Source organism: Pteropus medius, unplaced genomic scaffold (assembly GCF_902729225.1).
Source record: "Pteropus medius unplaced genomic scaffold, Ma_sr-lr_union100, whole genome shotgun sequence".
NCBI classification, from domain to species: Eukaryota; Metazoa; Chordata; class Mammalia; order Chiroptera; family Pteropodidae; genus Pteropus; species Pteropus medius.
The window spans coordinates 666616-684787 of record NW_024346065.1 but is presented as its reverse complement, the minus strand read 5'-3'; the positions used below and the strand labels follow the sequence as shown (position 1 = coordinate 684787).

The 18172-nt window shown below is 41.4% G+C and overlaps 1 protein-coding gene across 2 annotated transcripts in view; it reads right to left on the bottom strand.

Annotated features, from left to right (window-relative positions):
- Window positions 1–775: 775 nt before the first annotated feature.
- Window positions 776–18172, bottom strand: part of FNTB (farnesyltransferase, CAAX box, subunit beta) — a 58060-nt gene continuing 40663 nt past the window's right edge. Inside the window, exons 8-12 of one of the 2 annotated variants that reach the window (XM_039875237.1) lie at window positions 16831–16960; window positions 14060–14192; window positions 7374–7485; window positions 6368–6482; window positions 776–2243 (exon numbers count right to left, since the gene is read on the bottom strand). In XM_039875237.1, coding sequence (XP_039731171.1) covers window positions 2112–2243; window positions 6368–6482; window positions 7374–7485; window positions 14060–14192; window positions 16831–16960 — 622 coding nt within the window. In that variant the 3' untranslated portion in view covers window positions 776–2111. The remainder of the gene's footprint in view (window positions 2244–6367; window positions 6483–7373; window positions 7486–14059; window positions 14193–16830; window positions 16961–18172) is intronic. The other variant, XM_039875238.1, reaches the window with a different exon arrangement.

Here is an 18172-nt window from a genome sequence, read left to right as displayed (position 1 = left end):
CCACCCTCCTCCACTTTAGATGAAGTTTTCGTTCATTAATTTTTTAGGTTACTGGTAAAATGCACGCACAGTAGGTAGGAATGGGAATTTTAGAATCTCTGGTAGGGTTTGGCCTTTCTGTCGTAGTGATGGAAAGATGCATTTTGACATGTTGCTTTGTAGCCCAAACCTTTCTTAGCGAGGCAATAATAGCACAGGGGCAGGAATTACATTCCAGAATGTGGATCTGGTTTATGCTCTACCTCTGAGGACACCTTCTTCTAGTCCATCCAGGAGGGTCAAGCCACAGAGCACCCTTCTTGTTCTCCCTTGGGGAATGGTCTCTCACCAGATGAGGAAAGCCAAGTGACCACAGGATTCTGACCTGTCCCTGTGACAGCCACCCTACCTCTGGCTGTGATACGTACCCACCCACTCATTGCTGAATGTTTGCTTTATGACTCAGGAACACAGTCCCTGCTTAGAGCCAGGTCGAGGACAGACACCCAGACAGACCATGAAACAATGTGCACAGTGCTGGGACAAAAGTAACCGAATCACAGGGAACTTGGGAAACACACAGCTTTCCCCACTCCTTGTCAGGCCCACTGTGTTCTCAGCTAGAGAAGGTACGTGAGGATGGATCCCAGGTCAGACCTCCTTGTCATCACTAACGCACATGGACCGGACCCTTGCTCACAGGCAGAGACTGGCAATCTGTGAGCTCACGACTTTCAATAACTAACACTAGGCATTCCGAAGGAATTTTCTTGGTACCAGCCACAAAAGACAGAAATCATAGAAAATGTTATTCTTTTATTATTTTAAGGAGGTAATACATAGTCCAGTATGCCAAAGCAATAGGGAATTAGAGGCAGCAAATGGCCAGAGTTTTTGAGAAGAGCCTTATGCTGCATCTCTGAGCTCCCATCTGCCCACAGCCCATGGCTGCTGACGTGAAAGCCCAGTCAGCGGCATGGAGCTTGCTGGGCCCGTAGCAGTGGACAGATGACCAAATAACACCCCGCTGACAGATAAAGGGTTCTGTGTGAGCAGCAGAAGCCCTGCCAGGCTGAACACACCAGGCAGCACTCAGCCCTGCCACAGCCAGGTTTACATAGCTACTGCCTTAGCAGCAGCCAGCTGGTCCAGCAATTGATTTTATTTCTGAGCCTGGCATGGGTAGGATGTGAATAAATCCTGAGTCAGAAATTAAGGTGAAAGAGTTAGTAGTGTTAATACTCTGGGTGAGAGAAGACAACACTGTCTTTGAGGGCAGGCTGGGGGTCTGGTGGAAGAAAGATGGAAACACAGATTGGCCACGGGCTGCAGGCGCTGCCGTGAGGCCATCAGAGGGGTTTTTCACGGTACATGATGGGGCAGGGTGAGGGCGTGGGCCCTGGAGCTGCTTCCTCGTCCACTCATAATTAGTTTCCCACACCTGGGGCTGAAGCAAATCCTGCCTGTGCTCCACGTGTGGCCTTGGAGAGACATGTGGCTCAGCTCTCCAGGGCAGAAAGGGAAGGACTCATACGCAGACCTCTCTCCCCTATCCAGATCCCTTCCCCTGCAAATGACCAGGATGGGAGGTGAGAGCCTTGGGCACCTACCTCCTATTGAAGCCCCACCACGTTTTTTTCTGGAAAATTCATTTGGGTGGGACCCAAAGCCCCTCCCTTGGCATGGAGCAGATTTATTTCCGCCCATGGAAAGGTACCTTCCTGGCATCTTAATGGTGGCGTGCAAGTGGGGATCGCAGCAGTGGCTCGCGGGTGTCATTCATTTCACTAGGGCTGTCCCAGCTGGAGAGCTGGTGGGGAGGGGCTGCTTCTCAGCATGCACTGTTTCCCAGCCAACCCTGGCCAGGCCCGAGCCGGGTTTAAATGCTGCATGGGCTAATGGATTTTTGGTTTGACAGGAGTGGGAAGAATTTTTTTAAAACCATGCCACTGTGTTCTCCAAATCTAGAGCCATCATTTCTGCTTTGTTTGACAAGAAAGGACAACCACAGCTCCACAGTGGCCAAGGCCTGTGCAGCAGAGAATGCAGTACATATCGAAACATATAAACCTTAGTCTGAACAGGTGAACACTGAGCTGTGATGAACACAGAGACTTGGGACCCCATGTCCTCTAGTCAGTGGAAGGTCCTGCTGTCGCCTCATCCTCATGCTCCTCGAAGCCTGGGACCGGCTTCTGCAGAAAGTGCATGGTGGCCTGGATCACTTTATCTGGTCCAATATTGTACACAGGGTGAGTGGGCTGCTGCAAACAGAAGAACAGGTATCAATTACTCACTCCAATGGTCCTTGGAAATTTGACCCACTAAATGCGCTTGTAAGAATTTAGCATAAGGAATCATCAGAGATGTACACAGAGATTTATCACACAAGGCCCTAATATTGGTAAAAACATTTTATAGTACATGGGATACAAAGGAATATTATATAGCCATTAAAAAAACATGCTTTCAAATATTTAATGATATTGGCAAATGCTTGTAACATATCAAGGGAGGAAAACAGTGTGTACAATATTGTCCCAAACTCAATTTTTAAAAATGTGTTTAACTCAGAGTAATTCTGAGTTATAGTATGTGCAATTCAGGGTAAAGATATTTTAGGTAACATCATTTGGAAAAATGCCATTTTCCTGAAAAAATGTCTTATCTATCTTTTATGTTTATCTTCTAATTAAAAAGATGGTTTAAAAAATTAAAAATTAAAATGTGCTTGCAGATGTGATGTATATGAATAGGCAAAAATTGGACATGCACCAAAATGGGAAGTGATATGATTGTTTTTAATTTTTTATTTATACTTATATATATTCTAATTATTAAAAAAATGAACATGTATTTACATTTATAACAAAGAAAAAAGACCACAATCCTATTAGGCAGTAAAGGTGTCAAGCCATATTTGAATTATTCTATATTATTCCACTGCATCACAGAAACCCAAAAGAAACTTTAGGTCTGAGACAGGGCACAATCCTAGGCCAGTATTCAGGACTTTTCCACTCTAGGAGAATGAAGAAAAGGACATAACCACAGGAGAGATTTTTAAAAAATTTTAAGAGAATACTATGAGCAACTTCATGCCAAAACATGCAATTTTATGGAACATAAATTTTCAAAATCGACTCAAGAAGAAATTCTTTAAAACCTATATGAATAAATTAAATCAATAATAACAGTTGCTTATTCTGCTACCACCATTTCCTCCCCAAAAATGCCAGACCTAGATGGTTTCCCAGGCAAGTGTTATCAAACCTACAATAAACAGGTAATCTCTAAACTACACAACTTTTTCAAAGACTGAAGAAAGGGGGAAAGAAGAGGAAGATAACCATCTAATTTTATGGGGCTATGATATTATCCTGAAACAAACTGGAAAAGAACAATAAAACAAAATTTTAGATAAATCATATGAACAAAAAAGCAAAAAATACTAAATAAAAATACTAGCCAAAAAAATTAGCAAATTGAATCCAGCAGAACATTAAACAAACATACACACACATAACACACACTCACGTACTACTATGACCAGAAGGGCTTATCCTGAGAATATAAGGCTAACAGCAGAATATTTATTAACGAAACATCGCATATTAAAGGAGAAAAACCAGATGCCGAAAAGGCATTCAATAAAATTTAACACCAGATTATGACGGAAACAAACAAAAAACAATCTTGCAAACCAGGAATAAAGAACATCCTTAACCTGATATGAAGTATTTAACAAAACCCCACGGTAAGCATCCCACGTAATGGTAAAATTATAGGAGCTTTCCCATTACCATCAGAAGCAAACCAGGAACACCATCTATTACTACGTCCAGTCAACATTCTATATGGAGTCTTAGCCAAATTACAAGGCAAGAACAAGAAATAAAATCTTATGAATCAGAAAGGAAAAGGCAAAGTTGTCCTTATTTGAAGATGACATATTCTCAACAGAAAATCCAACAGATTCTGTAAACTAATACAACTATTAAGAAAGTTCAATAATGTGGCTGGATACAAAATTAAAATGTAAATATCAATATTTCTATATATTAGCAACAGCCAGTTATAAAATATAATAGGATAAAATATTCTAGTCACACTAGACACAAAAAACTAAAATTCTTAGACACACATCTAACAAAAGATGTGCTAGTCATTTGTGGAGAAACTGATAAAAGACCATTGAAGCACATGTAACAAAATTTGGAAAATTATGTTCAGAAACGGGAAGCCTTACTATTGAGAAGTCAGTTCTCTGTCATTAATCTTAAATTCAGTGCAATTCCAATAAAAATTTCATTAGATTTTTTGTGGAATTTGGGAAGCTGATCCTAAATTCACAGGAAAAAGCAGAAGGCAAAGAATAGCCAAGGCAACTTTGAAGAAAAAGAACAAGATGGATGGGACTTGCCTACCTGCCTTTAAGATTTGCCTAAGACAGTGCAGACAAGCAAAAACCCAAAGAAACAGAACAGAGTGTCCGGAAACAGAGTCACCTTATACATGGAAACTCGAGTACGTGATACTCATGTGATACACCAGTAGGAAAGGTTGTAAATGTCAATAAATGGTGCTGGTTAATTAGTTATCCAAATGAAAAACCCTCAGCACATAAAGAAATCCCAAGATAATTCAAAATCTAGATGGGAAAAGCAAATGTTTAAACTGTTTAGAAGAAAATATATTTATGACCTCAGCATAGAGAAAAATTTCTTAAGTAACCCCTCCCTCCGCAAAAAAACCCTCAAAACCAAAAAGGCAAATGAAATGTTCGTTTTAAAATTAAAATCTTCTATTCAACAAAAAACACTAAAAACAAAGTGAAAAGACATGTTACAAACTGGAACAGATTCACCACACACACACACACACACACACACACCACTGACAAAAGATTAGTATCAAGAACATGCAAAGAATTCCTGCAAATACATAAGAAAAGGGCAAACAATTACATTTACAAATCAGGGAGAAAATGAGCAAAGGTTATGAGCTGGCAGGAAATTCAAGAACACAATGGCCAATAAACATTTGAAAAGATGCTCAACCTCACTAGTAATCAAGGAAATGCAAAACAAAACAGATACCATTTCCCATCTGTCCGACTGGCAGAAGGGAAAAATCCCCCTGGAGGGATTCAGTGCTGTGTGAGCAAAAAACAACAGCCACACCCAAGAGCAGCTCTGTGCCATCCAGTGAAGATGGAGGTATGGATTCTCTCCTAGAGAGACCCTAACACACAACACTACAACCTTGTTTGTAATAGCAAGAACTGAAACCATCTCAACGTTAACCAACGGGAAACTAGAAAAATCAATTGGGATACGTTTATACAGGGAATACTACACAGCAGTTAAAATGACCAACATAAACGAACACAGATAAAGCTCAAAAGCATAAGGGTCGGTGAGAAAACACAGGATAAGTGTCACAGTAGATATGATACTGTTGTAAAAAGTTTGAGAACATTCAAAACAACCGTTTATGGATACATACATATGTAGTAATCACACAAAAACATCTGCGGGCATGATGTCAGTTTTAGGACAAGGTTATGCTGGGGAAGAAGGGAAGGAAAAGACTGGAAGAGGATTGCACATGAGGCAAATACAGAAAACATTAAGGCTTGGAAAAGCTGCATGACTATTACTCTGATTTTTCTTACTGCATCATCTCATCCATCTACTGGCTATTCATATTTCTTCGGTTGGAAATATTTTGTGACAGTCTGCATGGGCCCGATTATCTGATGGCTGCAGACAGTCTTAGCTGCACTTGTGTCTCAGGCCCGGGAGCGTCTCATGCAGCCAGGCTGGTCTAGGGCAGGATGCAGAGGTGAACATCTCGCCCGCATGGGACTGACAGTTTGAGGGCAGCAGATAAAACAAGTTAAACACACACATTACAAATTGTGATGAGTGCTGTGAAGGACACAAACAAACTGCTATGGCAGAGCATTCTGAGTGATCTCATTTACAGAAGGTGGTCTGAGAAGGCCTCTCTGAAGAGGTGGCACACAAGCTGAGAGCTCCAAAGGACAGAGGCAGCCATACAAGGGAGTGTTGTGTGGCTGCAGGCACCAGAAACGTAACTGCCTCCGAGTAGACTTCCTCAGAGAGGGAGCTAATGAGGGAGGTCCTAGACTCTGGGATAAAGGCCTAGAACCCTGAGTTTGCCTCCAGGTGTGTTTCCTCCACAGTCACATCCTCATGAATGCACTGCAAACATGAGGGAGGGTGGTAACTGCCAGCTCACCAGCCTGTCCCGACAGCAGAGCCAGTTCTGCAGAGCGAGAGTGGCTGTTCTGCTCTCTTGGTAAGCCCCCATCCTGGGGCCTTGTGGAGATGGGATGTTAAGCGCCCTTATCCCACCTTACCAGAGCATTTTCAGGCACACCCAGGACCACATCGTGCAACATGGCTCCACTGCCGAAGTGCTGAGCTATAGACAGGCCGCTCAGACAGTAGCAGGTGTGGTAGAAGTCCCGAGACCTGCAAGAACAGGATGGTTCTCAGCAGGTGCTTCTCTGCTCCCCACAAACACATTCCCCTACCCCAGTGCAGCCTAAAGAACAAAGCAACCACATGGACTCTGGGCACCAGGCTGCGCTCACATGTGCTACCCCACCCTCCTCACAGAGCTCCAGGAAGCCTGGTTTCCTCCGGCATTTTTTCAAAGCCCCATCCTTCAGCCCTGCCGGACGGCAGAAACTGTCACTTTATAGTCAGTACCTCCAGCTGTCTTCCAGAAAGGGCTCTCATGCGGAGCACTAAATTAACGTATTTCTCAAATAAACATACGTACAAAAAAACAAAACACCAAGATGACTAGAAATGGGCCAAATAATTCCTGATAAATTGCTGGGCATTGGCCTTTAGCTGGGCCTTTCCTGGATGCTGACAGCAGCAGAGGGTGTGTGTGCAAAGGAACAGAACTTACTTGATTTCTCTTTTATTTGGCACCTAAAGGTTTTAATCTGTCCTGTAATAGTTGTGATTATAATGTCTGTTTATGACACTCAAGGATTTTAAAATCCTGTATCTTGTTCTATTTAAATCAGTTTGGTTAATTTAAAAAAAAAGAAAAGAAGAAGAAATAAAAACTATCTACCTGGCAATCTGTTTGCCTCTCTAGAGAAGGGAGTGCACATAAGCTGGGGGAGAGGATGGGTACTGGAGGTGCCAGGATCGAGGGCACTCAAAGCGGGTGCTCCCTATCAGGGTGCTTCTTCCCTTGCCACACCAGCACTAAGCATCTGGATGGAAAGGGACACCTTGACTTTTAAAGGCTGGCACCTGCTGCCATCTGGGTCTGAGTAGGCCTAAGGTACACACCCCTCTCTCCCCTCCTTGTCCCTTCCTCCCCAGAGAGAAGGCACTCACTTGCCAGGTTTATCCAGAAGCCCCCCAGCGGGGCACTGGCAGCACATAAGAATGTACTCCTGCAGGGCCTGCTGGTGAAACATCCAGTGGCTCATGCTGAGGGCAGGGTCACCTGTGGAAAGGCAAAGGATTAGCACGGGCCTAGGCTTGGTGGGAGTCCAGCACAGCTTGTATTTAATTACTCAGTGGGAACGGTCAAGGTTTCCTTCTAGTCTTCTTGGACCAGTGTTGAAAATTACATTCTTGAGACACTTGATATCTTTGCCCGAGTCCTATGACACGTCTTTTCTCCTGAACCCTGACATGAGGCAATGAGCAGTGGTGCAGAGTGGCACTTTCCCTTTGCCTGAAGTGCATACATTACCTTGATGGCCATCAGCAACCATACCTGTGGCGGGCAGGGGGCTAGCTGGTCAGCTCACCTTTCCAGACTGACCTCCATCAGTGCTTCTGACTTGGTCCACAACTCCCTGCTCTGGGCTTCGTAAGACATTTCCTCTAGTTCATCTCTGAAACTTGTTAACCAGACTCTAGCTAAGAGAACTCTTAAGAGGGAGAATAATGTCTGTTTCTTCTCCTTTTCTAATCTGTCTCCAAAAGGAATTCTCCAACTTTTCACTTAGCTCAAAAAATGTTCCTAAGAAGCATGACTAGGATCTTCCCTCCTGCATCATATAACATGGTAGCCCAAGCAGAAACCAGCAATTCTGATACTCGTACTGAAGTACTGACCAGAAAGTTCTTCACTCTGAACCGCAATCAGAGAATTCTGTGGGCCATAGTCATCAGTGGGAAGGCGGGGCAAATCACCAAGAGGCAGATGTGTGCAGAAACATTTACACGGGAATTGATTTTTTTTAAAAATACACCTGTAGAATATGCATTAAGTCCTTGTTCAATTTTATACTTTGATACTTGGGCTGCAAAGATAGCAAACAATTTGTAAATGGCAATTAAAAGCCAATTTTTTCTTTCTTCCAGTCTTGGTTTTGTTTGTTTTGTTTCTAAGCAATTTTCCATATAGTTATAATAATTTTGTATCTTAGGTTTTTCATTTAACGTTATAAGCATAAACTTTCCTGTTCTGCTACATAATCTTCATAACCATCATTTTGAATAGCCATATAGTACTTCATTAAGTGGACGCACAAGGTAACTGCTTTAATATAGACACTGGGCCAAAACTCTCATATATACAACTATAGAATCGTCTATGGTAAAAATTTATCAAAGTTTACAGTAAATGCAAAATATTTAATTGTGGAATACTAGAGAAAAAAATCATTTTTAAATTTCTTAAATGAGAGAGGACAAGATGGGGCCAGTTAGAAAGTGATCACTATTTCCCGCTTTAAGCACTTGGATGAGGTGCAGCAGTTGGCTGACACCTGCGGTCACGTACAAAAACCACTCATCCTCAACACCCGGGTCACGCTCGGCCCCTGAGATGCTCACACTAGAACAGGCACACAGGAGTTGAGCACTTTGGGGCCTTCCCCCTCGGACTCACTCTGGGGCACGTGTTCATGGAGGCATTCACACACGTTAATTACTTTCTTCTTTTTTCTTTCCCTATCTATAAGCACAGCTGCCTTTGTAAAAGATTCATACATACATGATGGGACTTCACCCTTCTCTTACTTATTTCCAAGGTTGTTTCCAGCTCCTTGAAATTATAAAAAATGCTGCAATAAACATCTTTATGAATCTTCTCTGTTTAGGATTATCTTCTTCAAATGGATTCACAAAAGTGGAGTTATTCAGTTAAAGAGAATAAACATTTTTAACCCACTTCCTGTTTAGAAAAAAAAGTGCAGCTCGCTGCCAGTGTTAATTTAATTTTACATAAACACGCTCTTTGAGGCTGAAGCAAATCTGACTGGTTTTCAATGTGAAAATACAATATAAAAACTGTTCTTAGAGTTATTTCTACACAGAACTTGTCTCTAATCCTAATGTAACAGAAATGTATACATAAATCGGATTCATCAAATGGACCTTCAGCTAACAACTGTTTGAGAATGACGTTAACATCGCATGTAGGAATGCTACGTTGTCTAGGATTTGACATTTTCAGCAATCGAGAATTACTATATTTTGTAAATGGAAATACTGCTACTAAAAACAGAATGCTACATATAGAATGATATTATTCATTTCCAAAGGCTGTCAGTATACTAGAGCAATGTGAAAATAATAATAAAAGTGAGATATTTCGTGGCAAACTTTGGGGGTGAGATTAGGACTGTGATCCATGAGTTATCTTGGGGTAAACACTGCAGCCCCAAGTGTCGCCAGCGAGTATTCTTGGGGCAAATGGGAAATGGGTTAAGGCTTTTAATAGATACTGGTACACTACTTTAAGAATTTATATAGCCACTAGCAAAATTTAAAATGTTTCTTAACATTAAGCATTAGTTACTTTAAAAAAAGTTCTCCACAATTAAAATGTTAAAAAGAAACAGTACCTGATCATTTGTTTTTATCTGCATTCCTTCGATTAATAATTAGGGTGAAATTTTCTCATAACTTTTGTTTACGAGCTGTATTTCCTTTTGAGAGTATCTTCTGAGATCCAACAGTCAATTTTATTAATCTAGCTTTCTATTATATTTACCCTTTTCCTGTATCATATGCTACACCTATTTCCCCTTTTTGTTCTTTTGGTTATATGGGTTTTATAAAGTATATATCTATAGTATTATTTTTATATATATAATTTACATTATGTATACATAGTTTATATCATATATTATATATATATATAGTTTACACATATACTGTAATCACACTGTTGATATTTTCTTTGTGATTTCTTTAAAGAAGCACATTTATAACCCATACAGGAGTTCTGAGGGGGGGTGATGAAAATTCTACATTGATTACTGATTATGGTGATGGCTGCGCAACCCTGAATATACTAAAAATCACTGAAGTGTATACTTTAAATGGGTGAATGGTATGGTATGTGAATTATATCTCATGAAAGCATATTTACTAAACTTCAGGATAACTGCATTAAACATCTATATAAAAATATACTCATTTCATATCCTATAAGAAATAAGACTTATTATAAGGTAAATGGTAAATGATAACCTATTGCTAAAGTTGGAATCTGAAAAAAAATGGTAGGTTTATTATTAAATAGATTACAGAGTGCTTCAGTTACCACTTACATTACCGAAGTCTAGAAGTTCCAAGTTCATAAACTCAATAAGGAATTTCCAGAGATCTTGAATTTGCACACCAGCACACAGAATCATAGTGAGATGAAGGGAGATATAATTATGGGGTGATAACTGTGCACTGGAATCAGGCTTTTAAATTCTTTATACCTGTCCCTCAAATTACAGCTCCCAATATAAATGTCATTTTACATTTCAAAGGTTCCTTTTATCTAAGAAATCAAACGTTTTTCCAAACAGTAAGTGACAGGTGCAGCCACATGTAGCTCAATTTCACAGGCGGACAAATACAGGCTTGGGGTATGTTCCAAAGGACAAGCAAGCAACAAGTAACTATCAATCCAGACAGAAACTCACAGTCCTGCTGCTTTCTTATTGCTCCACGAAAATAACTCACTAATTTAGTCAGCATTTGATATTTTTAAGATAGTAATAACTCATGCTTCTACTCAAATACTGTCTTCTACACGTGTTAAGGCAGCCACCCACATGGAACTACTCATGGCCACTTGCCGAGTCAGGGTCCAGCCTGGATTCATGTGCTGATGTGTGTCAGTCCCTTGTTATCTTTTTGGTTAGCAATACGATCATCACCTTTTAAAAGTGTATTTGTTCATTTACTGAAATAAAAGTAATATTGTACATGGTAAAAAAAAAAAAAGAGTATGGAAAAAAAAAGGTACAGATAGAAAATTTAAGAAGAAAGTCTCCTCCCCTCTCTCCAACACACCCTGTTAAAGGGGCTTTATGTCACTTCCAGGGAAGGCTGTGTGGATGTCGCATGCAGATTGCTCCAGGCCTGGCCTTTCAAACTTTCAGTTGTGTCCTGGGGAGCTATCTACATCAGCCAGCCCATCGTATGCAGCTACTGTATGGAGATCATAATTTATTTAACTGTTGACCTTTTGGTGGGCAATGGGGTTGTTTGCTTTTAAAACTCTACTTCAATAGACATCGTTTGCTAATATCTCTGAAGGTAAATTCCTGACAGTGCACTTGCTGGGTTCCAATAAATTAAACAGATGTCTCCAAACTGCCCTTCAAAACATGATGTGCCTATTTCCACCCTAGCTAACAATACGAAAGTGCTGGTTTCTCCACACTCCCCAGCATAGGTATCAAGGTTTCTAACCTCTGTCCATCTGACAGTAAAAAGGGCTAATGTCCCACTGTTTTTATTTGCATTTCACATCTTTTCATTTGATTGATGGCCACCTGTGGTGGTTCTAAACAGGGCTCGGATACTGTCGGAGGTGGCAATCAGGTCTTATGAAGCAAATCACTTACCCTCACTGTACTTTGTTTTCTCGTCTGTAAAATGGGGATAACAAGAGTACCTATTGCATAGGGTTGTTTTGGGACTCAAATAAGAAAATATATGTGCATCAGTTCTGCCCCTGGTTTACGGTGAGTGCTTGGAAAGTCAGCTGCCCATTGTAACAGCAATTGAAGTAGAAGTAATAATAGTAGTTGTTCTTTTTCTGTCTGTTCAGATCCTTTTTCTGTCTGTTCAGATCCCTGTTTTTCAATTGGGTTGTTCGTCTCTTTCTTATTGATTTGGATGACATTCTCAAATTAAAGAAATTAGCTTTTCATCATTTGTCACAAATATTTTTTCCCACCTTGCTACTTATTTTGTTTATAGTTTCTTTTTTTTGTAAAATAACTTTTGTGTTCTTTATGCAAGAAATATATATTAATTATAGAAAAATTAGAGAATGCAAATAAGAAAGAAAACAAACATCTTCTATCATTTCACAGAGCAGATGCCTTCTGTTAATTTTTTAGAGTCAATTCTTCACTAAAACTAGAATTACATACATACTGCTTTGAAACCTAACTTTGACCACAGTATATTCTGAATATTTTTCTACACTGCATCTCCTTTTGACTCCCAACATCATTATTTTGCCTACCGGTCAAAAAACTTCCTTTCTTCTCAGAGGCCTAACTGTTCCAAGTTCACTGTTTCTGAAAAGTGGGTGAGCATCAGGCCCAGCACGGGCCTTCTCCCAGGCAGTGAAAAAAACTGAAAACACTAAGATTCACAAGCAACCTTTTCCACAGGCAAAGCTTTGAATGTGACTAGTCCTCCAGAACTTGAGCTACAATAAACAAAATGTCAACCAGGGCCCCCCTTGAAGACTTTGGCAGGTAGCACTCCTGTTACAGCTCTCTCCGGATTTTCCTGGCAGCTGCAGGATGACCGCGTCTTATCCCTGCCAGGAACGGGTTTGCGAGAAGCTGACGGTTTTACCAAGGGCTCAACCTCACCAGTTCCAATAAAGAGATCACTAAAACCCAAGTTATTTCTGCCTGGAAAATACTAGACTCTGGGAGACTTCCTGACCTCCCCACTATAGGGGTCAAGCCAGAGACTGTGCAGGCACCACAGTCAGGGCGATGAGACCGAAAGCCCAGAGGTCCTAAGCCAAGGAATCTCAGGACACACATAAACAGGGAGAATGGGAGGACAGAACAGGGACTCTGTTTACATCGATTCAGTATCAGAAGTGTCCACGACTCAAACGAATTAAGAAACTAAAGAAAGGGACTCAGAACAGCCAAATAAGAAAAAAGAAGAAAAAAAGTGTGGGAGAGGGCAGTAGAAAAGAATCTCATGTTCCACATTTGAGCAATTAATTGCCCAACTACTAAGTCTAAAGCAAAGCTTCCCTCTGGGCCAAGGGATCTCACTCCAAGAACAGATCAGCCACCAGCCAGGGCATGACTTCCCCTCTCCCACTAGCTTCCTTAGAGACGTCCTGTACTCACACAAAATAAATGAGAAAGATGATTCGGGAGTCAGCAGGCGGCCTGAGATTTCACCAGATAATAAGGGAAGGCTCCCAGAAGCTCTGTTTGCTATGTAACTGCTTTGGTTTTGACTCCCTCTTGAGATGCCACAGAAGTGAACATGGGACCTTCCATCCCAGTGGTACAGGTGAAACAAACGTGCATTTCACATCTTTTCATTTGATTGATGGCCACCTGTGGTGGTCTTCAACAATTCTTAAATCTGACATTTCTAATGGTGGCAACTACACAGCCAGATAGACACCGTGAGTCTTTTCTCTGTGGGTTCCGGTTCTCTGCACCTTTATGCAACTGCCTTTTTTGTCACTGTTGTGACCAAATGCGCGGCATGGGTTTTCAGTTCTGATATGACCAATATGGAGCTCGGCATTGGAAACTATAGCTTCACATCCAGCTGAGGTGGCAGTCACAATGGGGCCCGCCTCCTTCCAGCCACAGCCAGTCTGAAGCAGCCATGACCCCTAAACCATTGGAACTAACTCCTAGTCTGTACATGCATGCCTAAGTAGGAAGATCCATACTGGGCTGTCAAAATCTAGGACAGACAAAGCTTATTTCAACCCCTCTGAAAAACCACTCTGGCTTCCTGACTTGATTAGCAGCTGAGGGAAATCATGTACCTCCCCATCCCCTCCATGCCCCGCATCTCTCCCTACCCCCGCCCCCAGCTGCCAGGCTCACCTTGAGCGTGTAGCGCACGATGGAGCAGGGGCAGGAGTCCCGCCTGCCAGAAGGAGTAGCAGCCGTCCACCAGCTTGTTGCAGCGGCCCTGAAATCCACCTTCGAACCGCATCTGCCGGCTTGTCACCCATTGCTGAGAATGAGACAGAGAAGGGAGAGGCAGCTGTAGGCTAAAAGAGACACAAAATCCAGCAAGACAAGATCTCCAGAGGCTCATCTGGCAAGGGAGGGTTCCTGCCTTTCGACTTCCTGGTGCTTTGGCTTCTCACCTCCGTCCCCTCACTGCCACAGATGTCGAGTGGCGCATTCAAGCCAGTCCTTCCGAGGCAACCAGCATTGATCTCTGCTCAGTGCCTAACGCACCATTAACCACCTTTTCCCAGGTTCCAAATGGGTTGCGGTGCTGAGAGAATAAAGAGGCCACGCTGGCTTATGAGGAGACCCTCAAATGTCTCTTAATACACAAGGCTTAACTAGGAAATTTAAGGCAAGACCACGAGGGGCTCATTTCTAATCGCCTTCCTTGCTCAGAGAAGTTTATTAAATGCAGATAAATAGAATTTTGTGCTACATCTCATCAGATGATCTCAAACTGTTCCTGACTTTTACTTGGCACCTGAGGAAATTCATCCCAGGTCTCTTAGCAAGTCACTCACAGAACTTGAAGCAGAAGCCATCAGTCCTGATGACCAGTGGTGGCTCTGTCTGGTCTCTGTCTAGCCTCTCTGCTCCTCTAGGGAACCTGGCTGGCTGATAGAAGAAAATCTTTTACTTTGAACCTATAAAATGGCTCCTGAGGTCACTCATGGTCACATATGATATTTCCATTCCTTGCTTATCTCCAAGTGTTCTAAACACACTCTACTACTGAGATCAAGATAGTCATGGGTTGGGCCTCTAGGAATGAGCAGAACCAGGTGGCCGAGCAGATAATGACATTTCCATTTCCTTCCCAGCCGCCAGCCACGGACTTACAGAGCTGCCTTACCAAACAGAACAGTGCAGAGTAGGGTGTTTCCCCTGTAACTAGATTCTTATTAGACTGAGTTCCTGAAAACAGCCACTAAGAACCCTTGCAGAAGTGGGTCGGGAGGGTCTTCCAGCCCCCCTTTAAGTTACTGGCTGCAGAGTTCAGATTATATCCCTGTTCAAAGCAACACCCACCCACGGAGAGTCACAATCTCAAATTCTTAAAAGAAAGACATAAAAAATTTCACTGCAGGTACAGGCACTAATACATCCTCAGTCAGTCTTAAATGAACCAGTGCATTTGGGATGATGCCACTTAATGTAAGTAAGCTAAGCATTACTCATGAAAAGAGATAACAGGCACTGTAGTGGAAAGTCCATTCTTCATTTTCACTTACTCCACAGATTAAGTGTTTTTAAGCCAGGTTAATTTTTTCCAGTGCCTAAACCCATAAGTTTATTCTCTCGACTATATAAAATCCTTCAGATATGGGTCCTAATTCTCTCAAAGCAAATGGAGGGGAGGGAATAATTTGGGTAAGAGGGATACTAACATTTATTGAGCACCTACTATGTGCCAAGCCATTTATGTATGTTTTCTCCTTTAACCTCCAAGAAACTATTATTATCTGTGCTTTATAGAAGAAAAAAAAAAATTGAAGCTAAAACAGATTAGACAATTTTCCCAAGGTCACATGGCTGGGAAGTGGGAGAGACAGTTCAAATCTCAAATATTGTCTTTGTAACTGAGGCACTCACTAATTATAGCCTTTATTTCTGCCTGGGAAATAGAACTTTTATGTTGCATGTCTTGTTAAATAATCAGATTTTAGTGGATTTCAGAAGCCAGTGCACAAGTTGGCCATTTCAGCATGAAACTTCAAGCCTTTAAGAACCTTCAAAAAGCGTATGTTCTAGGAGGCTTCCTAAGGATGAGGACAAAATGCTGCTGGTCATATCTCTACAAAGTATAATAGAAACTCTCTCGGAAGCTCGCAATGAGTTCCTATGATAGGAGCCTGACATCTGAACTTGGGGAGAAAAGATGGATGTCAATTGCAGTTGATTTGCTTTGAGGTCAGGGTTAGGAGGTAAATGCCCCCCAAAGACATCTCCTTGGTGGCTGTAGGTGCGTGTATGTTTGTGCACTAGGTCTCCAATGATAATTTAACTATGATCTAACAACTCCCTAAAAGTGACTGCTTTCTGAGTTCATTCTAAATGGTCAGGAGCTTGGAGTCCGGATAAATGCTTGGGCTGCCTGCTCAATGTAATTACTCAGTTCTGCCCAGCTTATTTAAATGTAGTTACCAAATGTTCACATAGTGTGGTAGGTAATAAAAGCTTGGCTTTAAAATGCCTCAAAGCTCTTCTTGTAACTTTTTCTCTTAGGATATTCTTTCTAGATACACGATAACCCCTAATTTTAAGAGACCAAAGCTACATTTTTTTTTAGAAGTATGAGGAAGGTACTCTGACTCATACCAGATGTCTGAAGGACTCAAGAAGGCTCTGGAGTTAGCCTAACACACTATGTAGAAAGTTCAGAGCAGGAAGATGGACAGGCAGGAAGAAGGGAGCAGAAACTGAGAGCACATGGTCACTCCTTCCACTTTCTCAGAACAGTGCTGAGCGCTCCAACAACTCTATCTAAAGCTTCATTACAGGACTTTCAGTTCAGGAGCTCAAGGCAGGAATTCTGTTAGCTCCTCCCACAGCCAAACCTTCCTGAAGCCTATCTGAGTAGTCACATCACTAGGGGCCAGGGGGCCTGAGAGGAAGAGGAATCAACAGACACTTACCAATAAGCTCTTCAAGTTTAAGGAACGTTCCTTCTTGAGGATGACCAGTGCAGCCAGGCCACAGAAAGTATAGCCACCATGGGCTTCCATCCCTGGCACGCCACCAATTCCCCCTTCCCAATTCTGACACCTAGGAAAAGATTGAGAAAAGCAGATTTAAGGGTTACTGGCAACCAATGAGCGTCCAGGCTGAGTGGATGGGCAGAAGCACAGGAACCTGGATGGCAAAAAATGAGTTCACTCAGATTAAGGCATAAATCATCACAGCCATGAATGGAAAGATGGCAGCTAATTAACTTTCAGAAATGCCTTTTCCTCAAAAAAGAAAAAGAAAAAACTCAGAAATAGTCTACTTATGTAATAAACATAGCATCATTACTTTTGGAAAAAGTTATAAAATCATATGTATAGTATAACCATCAGGTTAAAATAAAATTGCAAAATAATTGCTAATTATGGTCATCTTGTAGTACAAATCTATTGCTGATATTTTTCCCCTTTAATTTCCTGTATTTTCAAAAAGTTTCAATAGTAAACATGTATACTTTTATAACTGTTCTTACAATTATTATTATTTGAAGTATATTTTCTAGTCATAAAACATGCATAATATTTAGCCCAGAAATAGAGGATCATCTCTAGGAATTAATCCTATGAAATAAGAATATGTCCAAAGGTCAGATTATAAGAATGTTTACTGTATTCCCATTTATAACAGTAAAATATTAGAAACAATCCAGAAGCTCAATATTAGGGGACTAGTTATATAAATTATGATATATCTGGACAACAGAATACTATAATCATTTATGCTAAAGAAATATATTTAAAGATATTCCAGATATATTACATGAAAAGTTATAAAGTGATAATGTACTCTATGATTTTTCTGGACTAGAAAGACATACATCAAAAGAGTCGTTGGTGGTAGATTACAAGTGGTTTAGATTTTCTTCTTTTTGCTTTTCTACAATATACATGTTTTATCTGGGAAAGACATTTTCTTTTCGATGTATACTCATATAACAAAGAACTTTCTTCCAATGATCACGATCTACGTATGTAAGAGTCACACTTCCTACAGGCGTGTTTGCCTCACAACCCTAGCTGTAGCACAGGTGCACAGGTAGATGGGCACTTAATCCAAGAGCTGGTAGAACTTCCAGGTGGGAGACGAAGAAAGCAGCAATACCTCTTGTCTTCTACACACCTCTTCCTTGAGGTTGGGCATCTTGGAAACTCAAGGACCTTTTTCAGAGAAGCCACATGCCCAGGGAGATCACAGTGCCGACAGAGTGCAGAGTCAAGAACGGGCTACCGTTCCCTGTACAGATTCTTGAGC